Source organism: Lampetra fluviatilis, chromosome 26 (assembly GCF_964198595.1).
Source record: "Lampetra fluviatilis chromosome 26, kcLamFluv1.1, whole genome shotgun sequence".
NCBI classification, from domain to species: Eukaryota; Metazoa; Chordata; class Hyperoartia; order Petromyzontiformes; family Petromyzontidae; genus Lampetra; species Lampetra fluviatilis.
Genome location: NC_136300.1, coordinates 6,730,773 through 6,753,939, shown reverse-complemented (window position 1 = coordinate 6,753,939; position 23,167 = coordinate 6,730,773). Strand labels below are relative to the sequence as shown.

The window sequence follows — 23,167 nt, the reverse complement described above, 5'->3', positions numbered from 1 at the left end:
ATTATTATGAAGACGACGAAATCGGCAAAAATGATGCCATATATTACTGCACTGGGCCATTACAAAGTCGGCCATCGTGTGTGCCTTGGCTTGATTGTGGGCACAATGATAAGCATTCCGTTATGGAATTGGCTGGAAACACATTTGTTAATTTTGCATGTCCATTGGCTTAATTAGACAATCACAGCTAATGTCCTGGCATTCCCTGAGTAAAGTGTCTGAATTATATGGCTTTGTCTAAAAGCCAGATATTTGGGAGGTATATGAAACGTTAAATGTCTTGTAGCTGCGTGTTGTCATGTGTGTGCGGGGAGCGGTAGTGTAGCGGTTAGCGCGCTGCGCAACGAACCCAGCGACCAGAGTTCAATTCCTGCTCATGGCCAACACCAGTGAACCGGTTCTGGGCCTCGCCTAGGTCCATTCAGCCTCAAATTAGTATCTGGTGCGGTGTGTAAATATTGGCACTCGGGAGACAAAGGCGGCCGGGCATGGTGCTGGCCACCCAAACCCCTCTTGCGCCGTGCCGGCCTTCATAGGTGCTCGCTAACAGCACTTGCCCCGCCAGTCTGTTTCAGGCGATACGGGGGATCTTTTTATTTGTTTTGTGGGGAGCTGTAGCGCAGTGGTTAGAACACTGTATCTCGAATCCGGTGACCGGACTTCGATTCCCACTCACGACCAACAACAGTTGGATAATTTGAGCAGGTCCTGGGCCTCTACTAGGTCGACTTAGCCTTAAATTAATACCTGGCGCCGTGTGTTAACATCAGCACTGGGAAGACAAAGATGGTCGAACGTGATGTTGGCAACCTAACCACCCCACGTGCCATGCCGGCCTTCATAGGTGCTCGCTTACAGCACTTGCCCCAGCAGCCTGTTAAAGGCTATACTGGGATGCTTTGTCTTTGTGTCCACATCCCTACAAACAAAAGCACAGCTCTCCTTGTAAGTCATGGTCGCAATAATTATTTTTCTTGCATCTTATCTCTTAATGATTCATACAATACTTGTCATGTGGGAGTAAAGCTGTTTTAATCAGCATTATCCATGTTAAAATACATATAATACTTGCTTAAATAATCATTACAGAAATAAAAATTGAATTTCCACATCAAGAACTTGCATTAAACATTGATTTATTTTTTATATATAATTTAAAAGTATTTTGTTCTAAATGTATTCATGATGATGTTTTTAGGAAAATTCTGAAATATTTAAAATCCTTGGTTCCATGTTTTACTTAAAAATGTAGAAATGTTTTTTTACCACAAACATGTATTTTGTGTCTGCTATATTTATATATTACATCCTGATTGTGATAATTTCCAAAAATTATCATAACGTAAAAAAATACCTCAAAATATGTTATAATCAGTAACGCATTAATCATCATCTGTTTTTATTTTAAATATCTTTGGGCTTTGCAAACACCATATTTACCCTACGTATGTACACGTGTACATGCATATCGCATGCGTGTATGCGCGTTTTGTTTATGTTGAATCAGAAATATCCTTTTATAAAGTTTGTGGCTACAGAAGTACCTTTAAAGGTTTATCAAAGTTGGAACAAAAAGCTTGCGAAATGAAAGAGCCTAACCGTACGCCTGCCACCTTTGTACAGACAGAATAGCACTGGCATTTGCCGATAACTCAAAGACATTAGGTAAATAAGAAACAGATAAAAACTGCAGGGGCAAAAATTAATGTTCCCTATTTGCATTTCAAATCTCATTTGCATATTAATTATGCAAAGTGTTAATTAAAAACTTGGCAGGTATTTCGCAATTAGTCATCATCGCCTGTGTCTCACAGATAACGGATTCGGGACAGGCCAAGTCGAGTTATCCTCCTGCTTATCGCAAAATACACTCCCCCTCTTTGCGTCTTATCATACTGGTGTGATTTTTTTTAATGGGTTTGTTAATTTCAGAGTCAAATTCAAGTTCAAATTATGGCTCGTAATTTTTGTGGATTTCATGCGCTCTAGTGTTTAAAAATAGAGCCGCTTCAGCCAAAGTCGTATTAAAATATTACATTAATGATATCTGACCATGTCTATCGAGGCCTGTCAGAAGTATTTCCATTTTAAATGATACCTTTAATACCTTTAAAAAAAAAAGTTCGCAATGTGAGTTTCATTTGAAAGTTTCTTTAATTAGCATTCTGCACGCACCTTGATGCATGTTTTGTTCTTGGTTATGCTTATTTTGGCTGGCAATGCCATCACACCCTCCCAATCGCAATTATGTTACATCCGTGTAAGAACGTCATCAATCAGATGCCCCCCTTTTTTTACGAATACTAATGTTATTTTAACACTAATTGTATTTTAATCCTAATTTCATTTTTACTTGCCACGTTTAAAACTGCACGCCGACCTGCTCCGCATTTCCGAATGGTCATTTGCTTCGAGAGAATGTCCACATTTACTAACTAGAATAATATACGCTGCACAATAATGTGCACGTGCGTGTGTTGTTCATGGATATGCGTGTGAGCATTGTGCTTGTGGATCAATGCCCGTGCATCAATGCCCGTGCATGTACACATGCAGAGATGTGTCTGCAGTGGTGTTGTGCTAATCGAACCTGCAACTACGAAACCAGCAACCTGTGTTTGATGGATGTGAATTGAGTAGCTGTTGGCTTCAGTGGACACGAGCTCACGATGCGTCCCACTGTTGTGATGCGTCGCAGTCGCGTAAGATTCATTCGGCTGGCCAACATCTGAACTGGTCTTGGGCCTCCCCTAGGTCGACTCAGCCTTGAATGTGTACACCGTGCAGCGATGGGGAGATAAAGGCAGCTGGGCATGGTGCTGGCCATCCCTCTCTCTCGTGTGCCATGTCGGCCTTAATTGGTGCTCATGAACATCACTTGCTTGGACAGGCTATGTAAGGCTATGTATGCATGGTGTTTTTCGTCTTTGACTAACAGCACTTTCCATAACGGTTTGCATGTCTAAACTGCAGCCTTTGTCTTTGTTTCTCTACGTGCGTATGGTGGTCCGCACACCGCACTACAATTCTGGCTGCCATGGGTTTGATTTCTGGCTGTGCACATGAGTGGTATTTGGAACATTATCGTGTCCTGGGCTTTCTTTGGGCAAACCCAGCCAAAATGTGTATCTGGTATCGTGGTGTTAACTGGGGAGATAGCACTGGGTATACAAAGGTGGGCGAGAATTTGTGCTCCTGGATACGCCAGCCTGCAGTCCATCCCCAGCAGTCTAAGAAGCCTCACGATATGTTGTGACAGGTGTTATAGGCTGCTGCAAGGCTACCTTGTGAGCAGCGGTTGGGTAGAACAGCAAAATCCATCGTGGTCCTGTTCTTCTTAGCTGCCACGCCGATGCTCCTCCATTCATGAACCTGCAGTGACCAGTGTGGTGAAGTATGATCAGATAACCTCCACGACCCTCACATCATCATGGGCCAGCCCTCATCCAGCAGTGGATTTACAAAGGGCTGACGATGATAATGTTGTACACGCCGCTAGCTTATGCAGGTGGAAAGTTCACGAGCGAGCACTGAGACATGCGTGCCTGAATTTGGCCTGAGAAGCAGAAACAACGGAACACGTGGATCAGGGATCAAAGCCAAGGCAGAGATCACATTGACAATTTAAGAAGAGTTAAAATACATCTTCTTGGTTCTTTCGGTAAAGTCACGTAGAAGGGAAATAATACAATAATAAAAATAAAACATAATAAAATAATTCTCACGACGTTTCGGCCACAACGCAAGCAGCCGTCCTCAGGTGAAGACCAGGTCTGTCGGGGAGACAGCGTCATTTAGCGTCATTCAGACGCTGGCTCCCCGACAGACCTGGTCTTCACCTGAGGACGGCTGCTTGCGCTGTGGCCGAAACGTCGTGAGAATTATTTTATTATGTTTTATTTTTATTATTTTATTATTTCCCTTCTACGTGACTTTACCGAAAGAACCAAGAAGATGAATCCCTGCAGTCACGAAAGCTTTAAATCGAAAGTTAAAATACAGTTGTGGCTGAACGAATCACGAAATGCGATGAGACGCATGATGAAATGGCGGCCCAAGAGGGGGGGGGGGGGATGCACCCAGGTGGACGACTACTTGGGAGATGGAGCGATGAGACTAGCCCACGTGCAGGATTGAGATGGATGGCAGCTGCACTGGAATTGCTATACATGACGGGTGGCACCGCGATGCCTTCATGCAGGCGTGGCGGATAAGCAGTCGTCACGATGATGATGTATGTAAGATAATCATTTCATCATGTGATGTGACGGTAAGCCGCAGTGACAAAAGAGTTGCTCTTGTCCACCGAGAAAGGGCATGTGCCAAGCCCTCCCGGTCTTTTCTGAAGCGAGTTGTTATGCACATTACTTTGGAGGCATTATTTTATATATAAAACCGGCCACGCACATATAATCACTGCAGCAGATGCAGGCCATCGCAAGCCAAAATCACAGACGCCAACCGAATTGATGAAATTAACGTCCGAAAAAAACGTAAACTTATTTCGGCCGTGTGGTCTCTGCCCAGCCAACTCCTCCCCCTTGTTGATGAAAAGTGGGGGGGGGTGGGGGGCGGGGGGATCCCACTAATTCGGGAAAATTATCTCATTTCTTGCATCTGTGTCAGAACCACTAATGCAGGACAGTCTCTCCAGAGATGTCCTCGCATCCACACGTATTCATCTGTGCCTGGCTTCGGTATGATTCTTCACATTATTGACACTTTCCACGCGGTTATCTCTTGTGTGTCAATCAATATGCATTTTTTTGCTAATGTCTGTCATCTATTCCCGTGCGCGATAATGTTGGGCCACCAAGGAGGCTTGGATTAATGGGCCACACCCTACTGATGAAGCTCAGTGACGGTGAAGCTAGTCCAGGGTTTTTAGATACCTTAATGAGCGAATGCTGCTGGGATACGTCAAACGTGCAGGGCGATCGATTAAACGTTCATTATTTTCAGTAAACAAAGAGACCTCCTTGTTTGTTTTTTTTTGTTCATTGTTATCATTACTACACGTGGCTATCTTTCAAAATGCTATTTTAATAATGTAATTTCGTTGGAATATGTTGTTTTTGTCTCCAACATAAAACTAGAATGTATTACATAAACCTATGGCCCCTTTCATACCAATATTTTCCAAGAGCATTTATTTGAATAAGGCAACTTGGGACTGGATGATAGATTTAAATGTTTTATTTTGGTCATAATAAGGACCTTCCCGATTGATATACTTGTTACACAAAATCTGCAGAGGTGGCATTTAATAATAATGGTGCACTTCTTTGAGTTTCTCAGTTGCTAAATACATTAGTATACATTAGTATTTATCTGTCCAAGTATAAACAACATTTCGATTTAAAGCTTTCGTGACTGCAGGGATTCATCTTCTTGGTTCTTTCGGTAAAGTCACGTAGAAGGGAAGTAATAAAATAATAAAAACAAAACATAAAATAATATAATTCTCACGACGTTTCGGCCACAACGCAAGCAGCTGTCCTCAGGTGAAGAATGAAACACCACCAAGCTAGGAGCGTATATTTAAGCTGGGTTGGAGGGGGGGAGGTGTTAAGGCGCTCTTCTTCCAACCTCCCTCTCTCCAACCCAGCTTAAATATACGCTCCTAGCTTGGTGGTGTTTCATTCTTCACCTGAGGACGGCTGCTTGCGTTGTGGCCGAAACGTCGTAAGAATTATATTATTTTGTTATGTTTTGTTTTTATTATGTTATTACTTCCCTTCTACGTGACTTTACCGAAAGAACCAAGAAGATATAAACAACATGTATATATATTCTTTGTTCTATCGGTATACAATAAAATAGTAAAAATATAAAACAATTAAATTCTCAAGACGTTTCGACTGCAACACAAGCAATCGTCATCGGGTGTGAAAAACACAGCAAGAAAATGAGAAAAAAGTGGCGGGTTTTTTTCTTACTGTGTTTTCACACCTGATGATGATTGCTTGTATTGCAGTCGAAACGTCGTGATAATTTTATTGTTTTATATTTTTATTGTTTTATTGTTTCCCTTAAACGTGACTTTACCGAAAGAACCAAGAATATGAATCCCTGCAGTCACGAAAGCTTTAAATCAAAATATATATATATACATATCGCTCTTTGTTAATCCACTCATGGATGAAGGACTCTCAATGCCATGCTGGTTATGTGAGCTGTTTGACCATACTTCACCACCCTGGTCAGCATTAGTTGGCCAATGGGGATGCCCAGGACTGGTTCAGATATCACACGCCACTGATATCAAGCCATGGTTACGTTGCCGGGCTCATAGCGCAGTGGGAGAACATTTAGTGAACTGAATCAGTATGTTTCGATTTAAAGCTTTCGTGACTGCAGGGATTCATCATCTTGGTTCTTTCGGTAAAGTCACGTAGAAGGGAAATAATAAAATAATAAAAAATAAAACATAATAAAATAATTCTCACGACGTTTCGGCCACAACGCAGCCGAAACGTCGTGAGAATTATTTTATTACGTTTTATTTGTATTATTTTATTATTTCCCTTCTACGTTACTTTACCGAAAGAACCAAGATGATGAATCATTATGTTCATGCATATATATATTCAACTGGAGCAGCAAATGTTACATGTTCCAATGCATCTTGCATTTCCCCGCAAAGCATTTTCCATGTTTCTACATGCGCCTTGCCAAGAATGAAATGTTCCGGTCCTAATGATCACGGTCATCATTTTTTTTTATATATAGAAAATATCAACCACTCAAGAGATACGGAGATAAGCAATCTATTCTGGAAGGCTACCGTGGCAACTGAACAACTCCAAGTGACAAAAACACGACACTGCAAATTTTGACAAATGAGTAGAATCTTCTTTTATCATCTGATGAACCTTGACTTTCATCATTCTGATGACGAGGAATGCGGGGCTGGACATACTAGCACAGTGAGGTTTGTTGAGATTCGTCTAAAAGGCGTTTAAATACCTGCGAATGTTGCTTGCTCTAAAATATGGGTGCTAACGAATCTGTAGCATTGGTGTATTCCATAGTGTGACAGTAAGGTCTGGTGTAAACATGACTTTCTGTTGCAAATTTCAATTGCTCTTATTGCCGAAGTGGGATATTTGCAAAGGATGGAAATATAATAAATGTATTATTCGATCTAACGTAAATAAACACATTTCAAATAATGTATCAAAGCAATGTGTGCCTTTTGAGGTTTGGCAGACAGGGGCTACGTTTATTTATTCATTCAAAATATGAGCTTTATCACATAAAATAAGTGTGGCATTGTAGATGTTATATGAAATACATTGCGCATCAATGATAATTAAATACATTGAGGGGTAAGAATAACCATCGCCACCACCACCATCGTCATCAAGCGCATGTACGGATGAACTTTTGTAGATGTAACAATTCAGCTCAACCCCCCCCCCCCCCACTGATTCAAGGAATTGTGGCAATCCAGGAATGTGATTTGATTTAAGTAAAAAAAAAAATTCGACACGATTTGCACGCCTAGATGTAACGTGAGCATGAAAATTCACACTTTATCGCTGTTTGTTAATCCACTGCTGGATGGAATCCTTGCCACGCTGCGTTGGTCATGGGGTTGTCTGACCTCGCTTGATGGTGAGTGCGCGATGGTGAAGGGGGGGTGCCTGGGACCTGTTCAGAGACAACTCGCCAATGATGTTAGCCGTGACCGGCAATCGAACTCGGGACGCCAGTTTCAAATCGAAGTGGTTCTCCCTCGATATTAACATATACTTTACATAGACCATCAACATTTCAAACGCACGTGCACACAATTTATTCAGTGCATCTTGAACGTAAGAACTGTTTTTTGATCGATGAATCAATGCATTGTTAAATACTTAATATTGTATGCTGTATGTATTGTCTTTGCCTGTATGGATGCATGTCCATATTAGGCGTACCGCATTTCACTATCAACGTATTTTAGACCAACGTGTTGCGGTTTCATAAAATTGCAAATGCCTTTTTTTTTAAGCAGAAATAAATATTTGAAACAAACCTATAGCTGGTTTTAAAACATTGCACCAACCTTTTCAGCCAAGGACATGTTTTTACAAACTCTTTTGCCATATATTCTATTAACAAGTTTGAGGGGGGGGAAAGTTCTTGAATGTATCTGACGTAACGTATCTGACGTATGTTTTAAGTCATCAGCCTTTCCCCCTTATTGAGACCGCCACGCAGGAATGGGTCACGAGAGAGCCACACTTCCACTATGAATACGGGCCCACAATGTAAACACAACGTGGAGTGTTGTACGGCGCAGCGGCACTCTCGTAACCGATTGCTTTAGCGAGTTAACAGCTGGGGTGTTTGTTCTCGTTAACACCAGGCAAGCGTTCCAGTAAGCCATCGCCCAGTGGCGACATCATCAGCTCAGGGGGTGCGGCAACCGGTCAGGTGGGGGCCCCAGGACTTGCTCTCCGTTAAATTAAAATAAAACGTGGAGCGTAATTGAAATCATTTTCATGAAAAGAAAAGAAAAAACAAACATTCAACCTGAAGACGGCTGCTTGCGTTGTAGCCGAAACGTCGTGAGAATTATTTTATTATGTTTTATTTTTATTATTTTATTACTTCCCTTCTACGTGACTTTACCGAAAGAACCAAGACGATTCAACCGCGTTTTAAATAGTTGCGTTCTTTTTACACTGTTGCTGAAAACGTATCCCACGACGGTTGTCAAGGCCCCCCCACCCCCCAACTCGTAGCTTTGACCACCAGGAAGAGGGGGGGGGTGCAAGGCACCCCCTGCCCCCCGTGCGGGCTACACGACGCGACGTCGGCGGCGTCAGGAAAAAATTCCCGATGTTCGCACGGCAAAATTAAGGGTCGTTTTTTTGTTTTGCTTTGCTTTGCACAGGACGGCACGCATTTCATCAATTCGCTCGCACAAAAAGGATGCCAACAATGCGGCTCTCTCGAGGGGAGTTGCGATGAATAGCTAAGAAAATGTGGACTGGGAATTCAGGCAAGACTCCCGGGGCCTCTGCGCACATTAAGAACTTCGTCTAGGTAGATTATGTTGGGCACGGCTCATTAATGCCCTCTGCTGGAATTTCTTCGGCGAGGGTAATGGTCCAAGCATATATCGTTGCATATGAAACGAGTAAGCCGTTAGCGGGCTTTGCCTTGTTTCCCCTTCCTGCTTTAGTATCACAAAGACAAAGATCCCCGTATAGCCGGTAGAACACTGTCGGGGGCAAGTGCTGTTAGCGAGGAGCACCTGTGAAGGCCGGCACTGGACACGAGAAGGGGTTGGTGGCCAGCACCATCACTTACACACTCGGCGAGAGGCAAGCTCCTTGGTTCACTGATGATAGAGATCATTTTTATTTTATTTTGGCAGTGACACGGCCGAGCGGTGGCGCGTGTGCGCCACTTGTTGAAGAGGTTCACGGTTCGATTGCAGCGGCTGCCCTGGTTATTACTGCGGCTGTATTAACCATAACGATGCGCGCAGTCTGCTTCACGATGGAGGTTACACGCAAATGGCAAATCGCAAGAGTTGGCCATTGTGTGCTGGAGGTCATACAAAAGCTCGCATAATTACTCATTTGGAATAAGCATGGCAATCATCGGCCCCCTGCTGCCATTTTTGTCTGTATATATGTCAAGACCCTCCTGACTGAGTGAGGCTTTCCTCGGTAAACAAGTGTAATAATGAAACATAACTTGTTTAAATAACTTTAGGCTGACCTGCCCTAGGAGTAAAACCAATCCACCTCCGACGTTGTAATTTTTAGGGCCCAAATAAAAAAAATTGGGTTCATTTTTGATGTCACTTATAGCTCAGACTTCACTATATTTTTTGTTGCCAAATTTCAAATGTATAGTCCTTCTGGAATACAATTAGAATATATCTAGAGTATACATATTTCATATGCGATTGATATACTGTGGGTGTGAAAATGCTAGGTGCACAGTGCTATGATCCCAGTCATCTGGGTTCAATCCCCAAGCCATGTCCACATATGTTCACGTATCATACTTGGTGTATAAACCTTTCCTGGACCTCCTGTAGGTCAACACAGCCTTAAATGAGCTCCAGATGGAGTGTGTAATCATCAGCACTGGGGGAGAGACAGCGAGGTGTGGTGCTGGTCTCAACACCCATCATACCCTGCACTGACCTTAATAGATGCTCACTAACAGCACTTGACCTTGAAGTTCATGAGGCTGAACAGGGGGTGTTGTCTTTATCATCAAAGCCACTTCTTGGTAGTGAGCGATGGCTGTTGGTATGTGCATGCTTCTGTGGAAATTACCAAATATTGAAGAACGTGGTGTCAACGGAAGCCGGAATTATCATTGAAAGTTGATAGGACAAATACATGTATTTTTGGACATTTGAAGAGCAAAGGTCTTTTAATTAAACTGTGTGACTTTAACCAACGCTGAATATCACAATAGCAATGCTACTTTCTCTCCACAGCGTCACAATTTTAAGCAACAAAACGCATCAACACGGTTCTTCGTTAACTACAGCGCTCGCTTTCTTGGTTTCTATTAGAGCTCGCGTTTTGTCTTCGCAGGCACAAGCTTGCATTTGCTCATTTTATGTTCTAATAAGAAGCACATCTTTAGTTTGTTTACCTCGCCTATGGCGAAAGAAGACGCCGAGTCTTTTTTTTCAAAAGACGCTCGCTCACCACTAAAGAATTTGTTTGCAAAGGTGGATGCTGATACCCACGGCACCTGTACCACGGCTGATACACGGTCCTCTCCGGCGATATCGCGCCTTTGTCGACTTTTAATTGATAAGTGGACGGGAGGAGATGACGGACAAAGGAGTTCGCCCGATAAAAATCATGCGATTTTAGTTGCATGTGCAACTGCGTGCGATTTTTTTCTGTAGCATTTCCACTTTCCTTTGTTGCAGCCCGCGTACGCGAGTCTTTGTGGCCTTGCAGGCTTTAACAGCTTTGAGTTAGAACTGTCAGCCAAAATGCTGACCCCCCCGATTCTTTCCAGTTCAGCAAAATCTGTTTATTTGAAATCAATTTGCATTCACCTATTTACATTCGCTCGTGCCATTTTATATTCCGTTGCACAGATGTGCACGCCTGCACACGCATATGCACGCACATAGGTATGCGTTAGTGTGTACGTTGCTGAATTCTATTACTTAAAAAAATATATATATGGAAGCATGTGCAGTTGTCTTATTTTACACATGCATATACATCTCTAAAACAAGCCTGATCAGACGATTATAAGCAATGCCTCCCCGATGAAAACAAACCTGGGGTGTGGTCAGTGGCAGGTGTTAGCACATTGCAGGCTGTGATCAAAACAACATTTCTGGCGAGATGAGAAGAGGGATCGATGTCGAGACAAGATTGACGTGATATCAATCGGATTTTTTTCACGTCCATTAGTTTATTATCTTTATTATTATTATTATTACTTGAAATTTTGGCTGATATTTGATGCACCGGTGATCCAGGTTCCGTTACGTTCTTTGGGACTCTGCGCATTTGCTTGGATTTATTGTTACCGAGCGCTACCACTGGGGGCGGTGTTCACCTCCTTGAAGAGCCTCGAGCCAATGATGGAGACTTCACATTCTCTCAGTGCAGTGCAACCACCACTTCACTTCCCGTAACGGGGAAGTATTAGCTACGCGGCAGGGATGAATGGCAGATTCGACTGATACAACTGGGATTTCGAATTGCGATGGGGTTTTTTGTTTAATTGTGCAATGAGCACTCGGTGCCACCGGGCCTTCGATGTGTTTATGTTTATTTATAGTAACTGTTGAAAGCTCGATATTTTTTTGTGAACCTAATCACAATCAGCATCGAAGAGGGATGAACAGTTGACAAGTTCTAAACAGGTGGGAAGACAAAGGTGGGCAATTAATTCCAGTATGTATCAGAAGGCTGAGGCCTCCGATTAGCACGGTTTGTTATGTACGGTGCGAAAGAAGTTCAATATACATTATAATTATATTACGATACAGTTTTTAGCACACACTCAAACCACTTCATAAGTTTTAAGAAAACTGATCACTGAGAAAATAATACAAAATATCTAAAGAGCAATAGCTTAATTTGAAAATTAAATACCTCCACAACTCAATATTTAATCATCTCCATTACTCACAACGAATGTTTGTTTTTTCATAAAGGAACGCACACACAAAACAACAACATCCACCATTCACGACAAAGTGATGTGACATCACCACAAGATCTTGTGCCAGGCTAGGTGCATTTTCAAGCTATGTGAAGTGTCAAATGCCCACTGACAGAGATGACTGGCAGATGCTCCACGCTTAAACCAACAACGACATATTCGCCATATAGCCTCACCAGACTTTTGAGGCACGTGTTGTTAGTGAACACAGATAAAGGCCAACATGGCACACGAGGGGGTGGGTGGCCAGCACCACGCCTGGCCGCCTTTGTCTTGCCAGTGGTAATGTTTACACACCGTACCAGGTACTCATTTGAAGCTGAGTCTACTTAGGAGAGGCCCAGGACTGGTTCAAATAATCGTCACTGGTTTTTAGCCGTGAGTGGGAATCGAACTCAGGTCGCTGTGTTTCATCTTGCAGTGCGCTAACCACTACACTACCACTCCCCACACTACCGCTTCCCACGTATACGGACACACGCTCACACACGCGTACACGCACACACACACGGAGGCACTAACGCTTGTTTTTTTCTTTCTTACTTTTCGTCTTACAGGTAACAAGCCCAGCAGTCCTTTTGGGCCTCCGTCCGAAATCAGCTTCGGTGCCTGCAGCTGCATGGGAGAAGATCGTACATCGCATTGCAGCCGCCACCTGTGCTCACCCGAGCAGCCGGGCGCGTTTCAGCACCACGGACAGCAGCAGCAGAACGATCCTCAACAGAGCAGCAGCGAGCAGACGCTTGGCGTGGCCGGGCAGTCCAGCTCTCCGCAGAGTCACAGATCCCGGCACCGCAAGCCACGCCACGGGTCGGATGAACGAGCAGGCAGCGTCGAGGCTGACGCCCCGAACGCCGTCGAGCGGGAGAAGTGCGTCTTGGTGGACTCGGCCGCCTCCATGTTTCAGCAGCTTAGCGAGCCGTACCGCGGCGGCGAGAGCAGAGCGACGCCGCGCCCTGCAGCTTCCGCCGATGCCAGCGGCAAACAACAGCAGCAGCACGAACTCGCGGGAGACGGCTTCGATAGGAACAGGAGCCCGAGGGACTATCTGGCAGATGACAAGGACGCCGGCAACAACAGTGGTGCGGGCTCCATGGAGGACTGTGGCAATATGTCCCCACTTCTGGGCAATGGTCGCGTGCAAGGGGAAGGCGAGGTGCACGGGGCTTCTCCGCCAAACAAAATCGGTCACCACGCGGACTTCAAGTCGGAGCCACTAAGTCCACGCCCAGCCACGTCGCCGATGCAGTATGGCATCGGTCCCAGCCTGCTGGTGGGGTCGCCCTTCCCAAAGTACCTCCTACCGCAGGAATTTTCCGGCACAGCGCAGGCGTCGGAGATCCTGGCCAAGATGTCGGAGCTGGTCCACCGAAGGGTTCACCAGCAGCAGCAACAGCAGCAGCAGGATGTGCATGGATTTCCGCCACATGGACCTCCGTTCTTCTGTGGCCCTGTGCTCCCCAAAGGCACCACCTGCTTCGAGTGCAACATCACCTTCAATGGCCTGGAGAACTACCTGGTGCACAAGAAGTACTACTGCACGAGCCGGCGGATGGGCGCGCACAAGCACCTCGCAGAGTTCATCAACGTCGCCCAACGGCACAAATCGGAGGCCAAGGGCTCGCTCTTCCACAAGGACCCGCTCAAGGGACTGCCGCAGAGCGGTGAGGGCAGCCTTCTCAAATCGACGCTCATCCACCCGGAGCCGGCACTCGAGATGATGGCCAGGAGGCCCTTGGCGTCTCCCAAAATGAGCAACTCCAACGTGGAGGCGTCCGCGATGGAGACGGCGCTTGCAACGGCAGCGAACGGCGAGAGGGGTGGTGGAAGTGGCGGCGGTGGCAGTGGTGGTGGCAGCGGCGGTGGTGGAAGTACCAGCAGCGGCACTGCTGGTGGTGGTGCCAGCGCTACCGACGGGAAGAGTACCCCGGTTCCGCTGCTCGGCGGCGAATTAAAGAAGAACACGTGCGAGGCATGCAACATCACGTTCAGCAAACAGGAGACGTTCATGGTGCACAAGCAGTACTACTGCGCCACGCGGCACGAGCCGCTGCAGAAGCGAGCGGCGCTGGCCAGCAAGCTGCCCGCTCTCCCGCAGGGCGGCCGCACACGGAGGCGCAGGAAGCTCTACGAAATGCGCTCTTCATCCTCCTCCTCCTCCGAGCATCAGCAGCAGCAGCAGCAGCATCATCAGCAGCAGCGTCTCAACAGCGGTGGGCCCGGCTCTCATCAGGGCTTCTCCGCGATGAGCGCCGTCAATGGGATGTCGATCATGGGCGTGCACCCAAAGTCCAAGGTGGTGCCGCCCTTCCCTTACCCGTTCGAGCAGGCTCTTTACAATCCCCTGCTGAAGCCTCCGCAGTTCCTCCTGGCAGCCAAGTACCACCACCACAACAGCAACAGCAGCAGCGGCGGTAACAACATCAGCAGCAGCAATGGCTTCGTAGATTCGTCGGGGAGCCCCGGACCGGACGGTCCAATTGACCTGAGCAAGAAACTGAATGGTCCTGAGCAGAAGAAGCAATGCCTGCAGGACAGGTTCCAGGACTACCACGAGTGTGCCTCCTGCAAGATCAGCTTCACCGAGGTGGAGGGCTACATCGTGCACAAGCAGTTCCATTGCCCCGCGGCCGCACGCTGCCCCGAGTTTGTGGAGGCACCGTCTCGGAGGCGAGAGTCGAGGTACGGAAGCGGAGGCCGGCACGCAAAACTGGGGGAGCCGTCGAAGAGGGACTCGGCTGGATCAAGCTACTCTGACGGTAAGGATCAGTGCATTTCAATGAACGGCGACGCAGGCAACCACAAGTCCATGCCACCCATCGCCAAGGTGTCTTGCCTCTACTGCTCGGAGGTGTTCCACGATGCCACTCGGCTCTTCGTCCACGTGCAAACGCTGCACGAAAGCCACAAGCAGTTCCTCCCGTACGGGGGAGCCATCCGGGAGAACATGTTCGACATCCTGAAGGTGCAGCAGGGCTTTCCGAGCGACACGCCACCCGGGGAGTTTGCGGCCAAAGCCGATGTTCAGCAGGTGCCTCTGCAGCCTAGCGGCCCTCTGCCTTTCCTGCCTCCGTCCCCCTCGGCAAAAGCGGAGGGTCCCGGAGAAGGGAGGGATTCCACTTCTGCTAAGCGGGAGAGTCCCGGCAATTCCTTCGGGGTCGTGTCTTCTACGTCGCCGGCGGACGCCCGCACGGCCGCGTCGCCGTCGTCCACCGATAATCCGGAGAGAGATGGGGGAGCGTGCCCTTCATCCGGCTCACCTGGTGCTCCTCCCCCTCCTCCTCCTCCTCCGCCAGAGAAGGTGGATTCTGAGCCACCGCAATCCGCCGTGAAAGGCGTATCGGCCGCCGCCAATGGCAACGGCAAATACTGCCGCCTGTGCGACATCCACTTCAGCAACTTGTCCACGTTTATTGCCCACAAGAAGTTCTACTGCGCTTCTCACGCAGCCGAACATGTCAAATGAACCGTCAACGTCTTTGGCCGATGCCTACGTCGCTACATGGGGACCACTTTGCCATTGCAGGCCAAGAGTTCGACAGCCAGAGAGACAGACATTTACAGACAGATGGACAGAGCACCGTACACCACCTTTAAAAAAAAGCAGTGTTTTTGAATTATTAGTTTTGCTTGGTCTTGTAAATATCAAGATATGTCAGTCGCTGGTGATCAGGGCACTCACAGGTTTATTTTTTCTGGTACTCTGATGCCCAATTGTGCCATCCACTTGCCCGTCTGCATGGAACTTTGACTGCGCCGCCTTCACGTAAATTAAATTCTCGGTGTCGTCACTTTTATTTTGTGCCGACCGCCATTAGAGGTGAATTGTGCAAGCATCCGATGATTTTTTTTTGTAAGCGGGTAAAATCACTCTATATATCCGTGTATATAGTACATATGTATATGTGTGTGTGTGTAGCAAATGTGGGGAGCGACAGGGCACTGGTTGGTGCACCCTGCTGTAATTCCAGTGGCCTGGCTTTCCCCAGCCATGGATAACATCAGTAGGGAAGTGGCATCTGAACCTGTTTTGGGTCTCCCATAGGTTGACTCAGCCTTAAATGAGTACCTTGGTGCGGAATGTTGCACTGCGGAGACAAAGGCAAGCCAGGCATGGTGCTGGCCACACCACCTGCTTGTTTGCCATACCAGCCTTAATAGGTTCTCGCTAACAGCACTAACCCTTGCAGTCTATATGGCTAAATTGAAGGCGTTTTCTCTCTCTACCTTTTTTTGCATTGTGTATATATTTGCATTCATATATATGTGCTCGTATATATGTAAATGTAGGATGCTGTAATGCATTCCATGAGGTTTAAATGATGTCCACGAGACGCTCGCCCTGTCCGCGTATTTGCGCGGGATGCACGGCCTGGGTGGAGGGTGGGGGGCGGGGGGGGGGGGCGGCGTGACGTCAGCGTGACGCACGGACCCGCCTCAACGCTGTGGCGCGAGAGTGACGTCATCACGCAGGTGCGCGCGGTGACGTCACCACGCGCACATGCCTGCCGGCGATCCAGCTAGCCAGCAAAACTTTTTTGTTGAAAATATAATGGAGTATGAAGTTCATGGTGGTGCAACAGAAAAATGTGAACTTTAACAATAATAGCCTTGCCTAGAATCATTTTTGAGTCGCTTTTTTGCTTTCAGCATATGTATATATGATATTGGATTCCTGTTATGGTAGCTCAAATATGTGTCAAAGACTGTATTTTAGTTAGCATCTTATTTAAATACGGACAAGACAAGAACACAGAAGCACTACATTTTATAAACGTTTATCAAGTAATTTTAGATATTAGCACGAAGGTTTTGTCTGCTTGGGTGCGTTTGGCTTCCAGTTAAATGTTCATTGACGAAACACTTGATATATATCATTGTACTTAGACGAAAACATTACCATATCAAAGGCAGCAGGAAAGTCATGCATTAACCAATGGTTTGATGCAACCAATAGCACCCATACTACACTGATATCAAAGCCCTGGTGTGGCATCACTTTCATCCCCGCAGGGATGATGATGATGATGAAAATTATGGATTGCTTCGACCCCTAACTGGGATTTGAACTCACAACCTCAATATCACTGTACACCGCCCAATCGTAAATGAGTAGACGCCCTGAAAATCAATGCCGTGGCACTGTCATTGACAAACCTAATTCCTCTAAAGTAATGAAGAAAGCATTGTTAAAGATTTCACCGATGCGATTGGCACTTACTTTCTCGGGAAACACAAGTTGAGGGTGGATCAGTGGTGCAGCGATTTGTGCACTGGGCTCTGGTCCTGACGACCTGAGTTCGATTTCCAAGGTTAACATCAATTGGAGTGATAGCTGAACCAGTCCAGAACTGCTCCATTCACCAACCTTTACTTACCAGATTGGAGAAGTATTTTCAAACAATCTTCCTGACCGGCACGGCACGGGTAGAACGAGGATCCACCAGTATATGGACAAAGGGCTAAACATCGTCGTTTGTTAACATTAATTTTTTGAAAGTTCATGAACTCTGAATGGCAATATCATTCTGAAAATGTGTCTGAAGCATATTTGGGCTATACATGAAAATGAAATCTATGTTTTTTTCTGTACAGCTTGTACTAAATAGTTCAAATAATCATTGGCAGGGCATGCTGGTTTGCTGAAGACCGCGAAGGAGATTGTTGTCTATCTTCTTCCCTGGATGATGGTAAGAGAGGTGCCATAGTAATGAGTGTGGTTACTGGTCAAACACTTCGGGTTATTTACACGAAGGTTTATATATGTGACGGCTGTTGTTGTTGACACGCAAAGAATTTGGAAAACGTGTCTTCACACACGTGCAATGGAGTTGTGTTGTCAAGTCAACCAAAAAAATCCCTTGCTTTTTTACGATTATCATGTTTGTTTGTCCATCTTTAAGTCTTTAAAATTATTTAATTACATTCCATGTACATTCCAAAAGTCGTATATAGATTTATAACAAACAAACAATCTAGGCAAGCTGAAAAATAATAATGAAATATGACGTAACTAAAGGTGTTGTGGCAAATAATTTCTGATGTCTTTGCTGACGATGCGAGTAAATGATTAAAAGAAACGAGCATTCATGAAAACAAAAATCTGTATTTATTTTGAGCAATGCAGCCAGGCAACAAAATCAGAGGTATTTTAACTTACACGTATGTGAAATATTAAAACACCTATGATGTTCGCTCCAATTATTTTAATGACATCCATTCACCACGCCACCAAAAGGAATATGTATATGTACAGCAGACGCACTTTTTGTAATACTGTCTGAATAAAATTCAGTTTATTGGGAGGATGCAATTAATAACATAACAGATGTTTCCACTGTTTTGTTGCATTAATCAGTCAAGGGGAATTCATCATGTCACAACGTGCTCGTATGTGAGGCTCCTTATGATCTTGAGGGTTCCTTTTACAGGGTTCAACGTTGGGCTCGGGTTTTGTATGTTATTTGAGCTTTGTAAATAAATCCTGCATGATACATCACATCTTTACCCCCCCGCCCCTCCCCCTCCACAGGCAAAAGTGTTGTATATCTTGTAAACATCATGTTAAGAAATAGTAATTTAAATATATGTAAAAATATATATATAAACCTATAGCAGCCAGCGTTAGACGTTTTTTCGAACAATTAGTATTGCTACTTATGAGGTGTTTGGGGTATAACCCTTGAAGGGGCTCTACTTGCATACATTCCCTGAAAGGAGCTGTGAGGCCTTCTATTTGTTAACGCAGACCCAGCTAAGCCTGATTGGTGGGGCACATTACACGCCCCTCGCTGTGCCAGTGGCGTCTATGGATTTGAATGGGAGGGGTTGCCCCTGAAGTGAAAGTCAAATGAGCACTTCCCTTCGTCCGCTCTGGATTTTGCTCCTGTCTTCTCATGCCTCGCAAGACGCGTGCAGACACGCACACAGACACGCACACAGACACACACCCCACTGCACACAACACACAGCGCTAGCGATCCCCCCTCCACCCACTCACCGCCGGACAGCATCATCCACGGGCTATGATGCCACTTGTAATGTGACTGTTGCACCATAAAGTACTTCTACTCTGAAGCAGCTGTTGTTATGAGCCCTTTAAACCGTCCAGTGCTTATATCGTGATGTGCGTTGAATGTCATTGGTAGTGTTTATATTTTGATGTGAAAGGGACTGTGAAAATGCAGTTTTTATATATATACAGTATATAATTTATATCAATTACTTTTTTTACTGTACAGAGCACTTTGTGAACCCATCGATGTGGCTGAATGGTTTTCGTGTCGTATTGTTATTTTTTTTTGTTTCTAGGCGTAACATGCGCTGAATTTGGTGGGAATTGGTGGGGAAAGGGCCAGGCATCAAAACGAGAGGGATTTAAATGCGACGGTTTAGAGGGTGGGGGGGAGACATTGCACAGGAAGACGCGGGGGGGGGGTCTCCAATTACACGGCTCTCTTTTTTTTCTCGCTAATGTTTATATTTTGGAAATTTATATTTTGCATATTTGTCATTGCATGTGACAGGTTTTGCATGCCCTATTGTGATGAACAAATCCATGAATCGGTTTAATGTGGCTGATATGCATTGTTCTGTACAAAAAAAAATATCCGCTTCTCCGCATGGAATGTTGGTTAACGATGCCAGTTTATTAAAATATACTGTATGTCAAAAGAAGAGTCTTTGCTTTTGTATATATTAATCGAATCCCACGATACATTCATGAGCAGTGGTAGCCGTTGAATACATATATTTGGTGGAGCACAAAAGCCCTTGGCGATGGAGGGCTTGGGGCAAGGTGCAGGAGGCGAGGATGGTGTAAGCCGGTTTGTTATCGTAACGAATGAGCAAGCCACGTATTGTTAAGGTGCACTAGTGAGGCCCGACCCCACCTGGCACTGTGGGCACGCAATCTCAATTCGTAATCTGACCGCAATGGGTCGGTTGTGCCGGTGACAAGCACTTCGAAAATCGGGAGGTTGGAGGGGACCCATTTGATGGGGCGATTTTTTTTGCTCCCATTTCTCCAACTTCTTTCGCACAACGACGTCCGAGTTTGGTAGAAATTTTGAAACGTTTCAACGTTTTGGGATTCGCGCGTGGTCGATCCACAAATTCGAAGGAGACCATCGCAAGCGCTACTCCTGCCGCGGTTATCCGGCTTAACCACCTGAATGTGACATTGCAGTTGTTGATTTGCACCACGTAAGCCGTACGAAAGAAGAGGAAGACTGTTGATGTATATACACAGGACTTAAAAATAACAGTCAGACAATGTGCTAATCTACATCATTCAATCATTTATTTACAAATGAAATCCAAACGACCCTTTACAAACGATTTTAAGAGCAATCTTCAAAAGCTCCTCCATTTTATATATAAAAAAGGAAAGTCATCTGCATTATAGATGTGGTTTCACGAGACATCAGTATAATCTGGCTTTTAAGAAGCTCTTACGGAGCCTGTTGTTTAACATCAAAGATGGTCATTCCTCACGATAAGTCATCGAGTGTTTGCGTTGAGACCCAGATGACAAGTTTGGAAGTGTGTGTGGCTACTCTGGCTCTTTGAGCCTTGACACTTCGAATAAACATTGGTTTGCTCGAGGCTATTAGTTTTTTTTTGTTCAATTAAATATAAATAATTGCTACACTTGTTTTCTTTAACATAATTATGACAGACAAATAATGCAGTTTGAACCTTTAAACATTTAAAATGTAACCTTACAACCAACGCGACCAGTAATTCACACACGAGTCAAGCTGAGGCTAGATAAGTCAGCAGGCCCCAATCTTGGGCTTTGAACACCCATACACACAGCACAGCACATACCACAGTACTGCATAGGAATTGTGCTCATACATTGTTTTTTAAATCAACAATTGCTGTGGGAGTTGCTCTTTAGAAGTGCACATTGCATTCTTTCCCGACGCCGCACAGTCATTTTTGGTAACCCATCATTTCGTGTAACTTTAATACGACAGAACGAGATAATTTATGAACACATTGCGTCAGCTCGGTCGATGTCACCGCTCCACCCTGGTCCACTTCGTCTCAGTTGCTTCATTGTCTGCTCACATTGCAGCCAACACGAATGCCCCTCTTGAAGAATGCACTCACACTCGCTTTGTGCGTGCCCGCTAACCATAACAGTCCCTTTTTTTTCTTCGTTAGTTTCTCTCGTTAATCTCAATACATGTCCATTCATTCTCTCGCAAGGCAGAATCCCTCAGGCGAGCGTTCATCTACGCGCAACAACAAAAAACCGGGCATTCCCCCCACGATTAATGAGGATGTTGAGTTCGATTTGTCATCGATTTGAGAAGCAAGGGAATACTATCACTCTGCATGGTCATTGTGATGAAGTCACATTGAAGAAAAGGACACCATGCCTCCTGTTACACCGGCATATTTACGGACGAACCAATATCAAGGAATGATGGTGGAGCAACGATCTCCTGGCGCGGCAGTTGAAATAATGGGTGGCTCTCAAATGTGTTGGCTTCAAACAGAGCTCCCCTCGATTTGAGAGCTCCCTCGATTTGAGGCCCTTCGTGCAGGAAATGGCATGAAATAATCACTTGCAGGGCCGCAAGTTTTGCACTTTACTCGAGTTTGTTTCCTACGAAAAAGATGAACTTGCAAATAATGATGACACAACTGATGTAATACACACACACAGCTGTTCACCATCTGGGAAATGTTCCGAAACTTTCTCAAGTCCTCATCAATCAAAGCAGATTATCACAGCATATGCACATCGCACAGCAAATGAATGCAGACATGTGTCTGGCCCAGACTAAATATTTTGGTGTCATCGGCGTTGGCAACACTTACATGTGCTTCTTGTAAAGGTCTATAATCGGGGTCGGCAACCTGCAGCTCCAGAGCCGCATGCGACTCTTTAAGGGCTGCTGCTTCGTAACCGTTTTTTTAATTCAGGACAACCATCTCGGATTCGCCACACAGTGCATTGGCGGCTCTTGAAATATTGACTTTGTTTTTTTTACCGAATTCGAAAAAAAACTTCTCTTCTTGTTAATTTGGTTGCCATCCCCTGGTCAGTTGTCATAACCAATGAATATTTTTTTTTTACACAATTGCTGAGCAGAGACCCAAAGGGCCCACAATGTCAAATGGTCAACAACACATTCACGGTAACCGCGGAAGTAGCAATAGAAGATTGATAAGAACGAAACTGACCGCCGGTCAGCCAATGACTGCGGTGAATGAGCGAGTGTTGGACCATTCGTCAACCCGCCTGCTTGACGTTGAATTATATCCAGTGCAGTGAGATCGGAACTGGGTGCTCCAACCCAGACATGACAATATTACAGAGTAGGGCGAACGTACGCTTTTTTATGGATGTAATAATTGTTTGGAGTTAAGAGGCTTTGGCACAGAAAGGAAAAGCGAGAGTGTTTTCAATGCCTATTTAGCCAGATTAGTTATACAACCAGGCACATGTACATTTGCTTTCATTGCCCACAGAAGGATGTTGGTGCCTCAAAATTTTTGCCACTACATTTCTGCTCTGGTTCATGGACTGAGATGTGAAGATTTTAATTGAACTGTAATGGTCTCTACGTTGACTAAGAAACCAGAGCTGGATTATTGGGACATACAAGTCAACCTTGATGGTTTAGTGTGTTGTCATTATTTGGAGATAGTCTTGCTAAGATGGGGTCATGATGTATGAGATATATCCGTGGACCTACTGGACAATGAGGTTCTGGTGAGGAGGTTTCTAACCAACATACGCTACATTTATAATCAAGAGTCAATTTCACAATGTGTAGTTAAATAATTATTGTACTACTGCCACTGGCGTCAGAGCGTTTAGGAGGTGCGGAATTTAAATCCCATTCAGGGGTCAACCCATACCCGCTTGGATAAATAAAATTTGCACAACTTTTGTCAGAAGTCGGCATTGGTCATCCTATAGAGAGGCTGGCATACGCCGTGGAAATGTGGAATTTCAAATCATGGCTAAGGGATT

The 23,167-nt window shown here is 45.2% G+C and overlaps 1 protein-coding gene across 1 annotated transcript in view; it reads left to right on the top strand.

Annotated features, from left to right (window-relative positions):
• ZFPM2 (zinc finger protein, FOG family member 2) overlaps window positions 1-15,634 on the top strand; it is a 220,449-nt gene extending 204,815 nt beyond the window's left edge. The window contains exon 9 of the mRNA XM_078868938.1: window positions 12,726-15,634. Within this exon, the coding sequence (XP_078725064.1) occupies window positions 12,726-15,634 (2,909 nt within the window). The remainder of the gene's footprint in view (window positions 1-12,725) is intronic.
• Window positions 15,635-23,167: the final 7,533 nt, after the last annotated feature.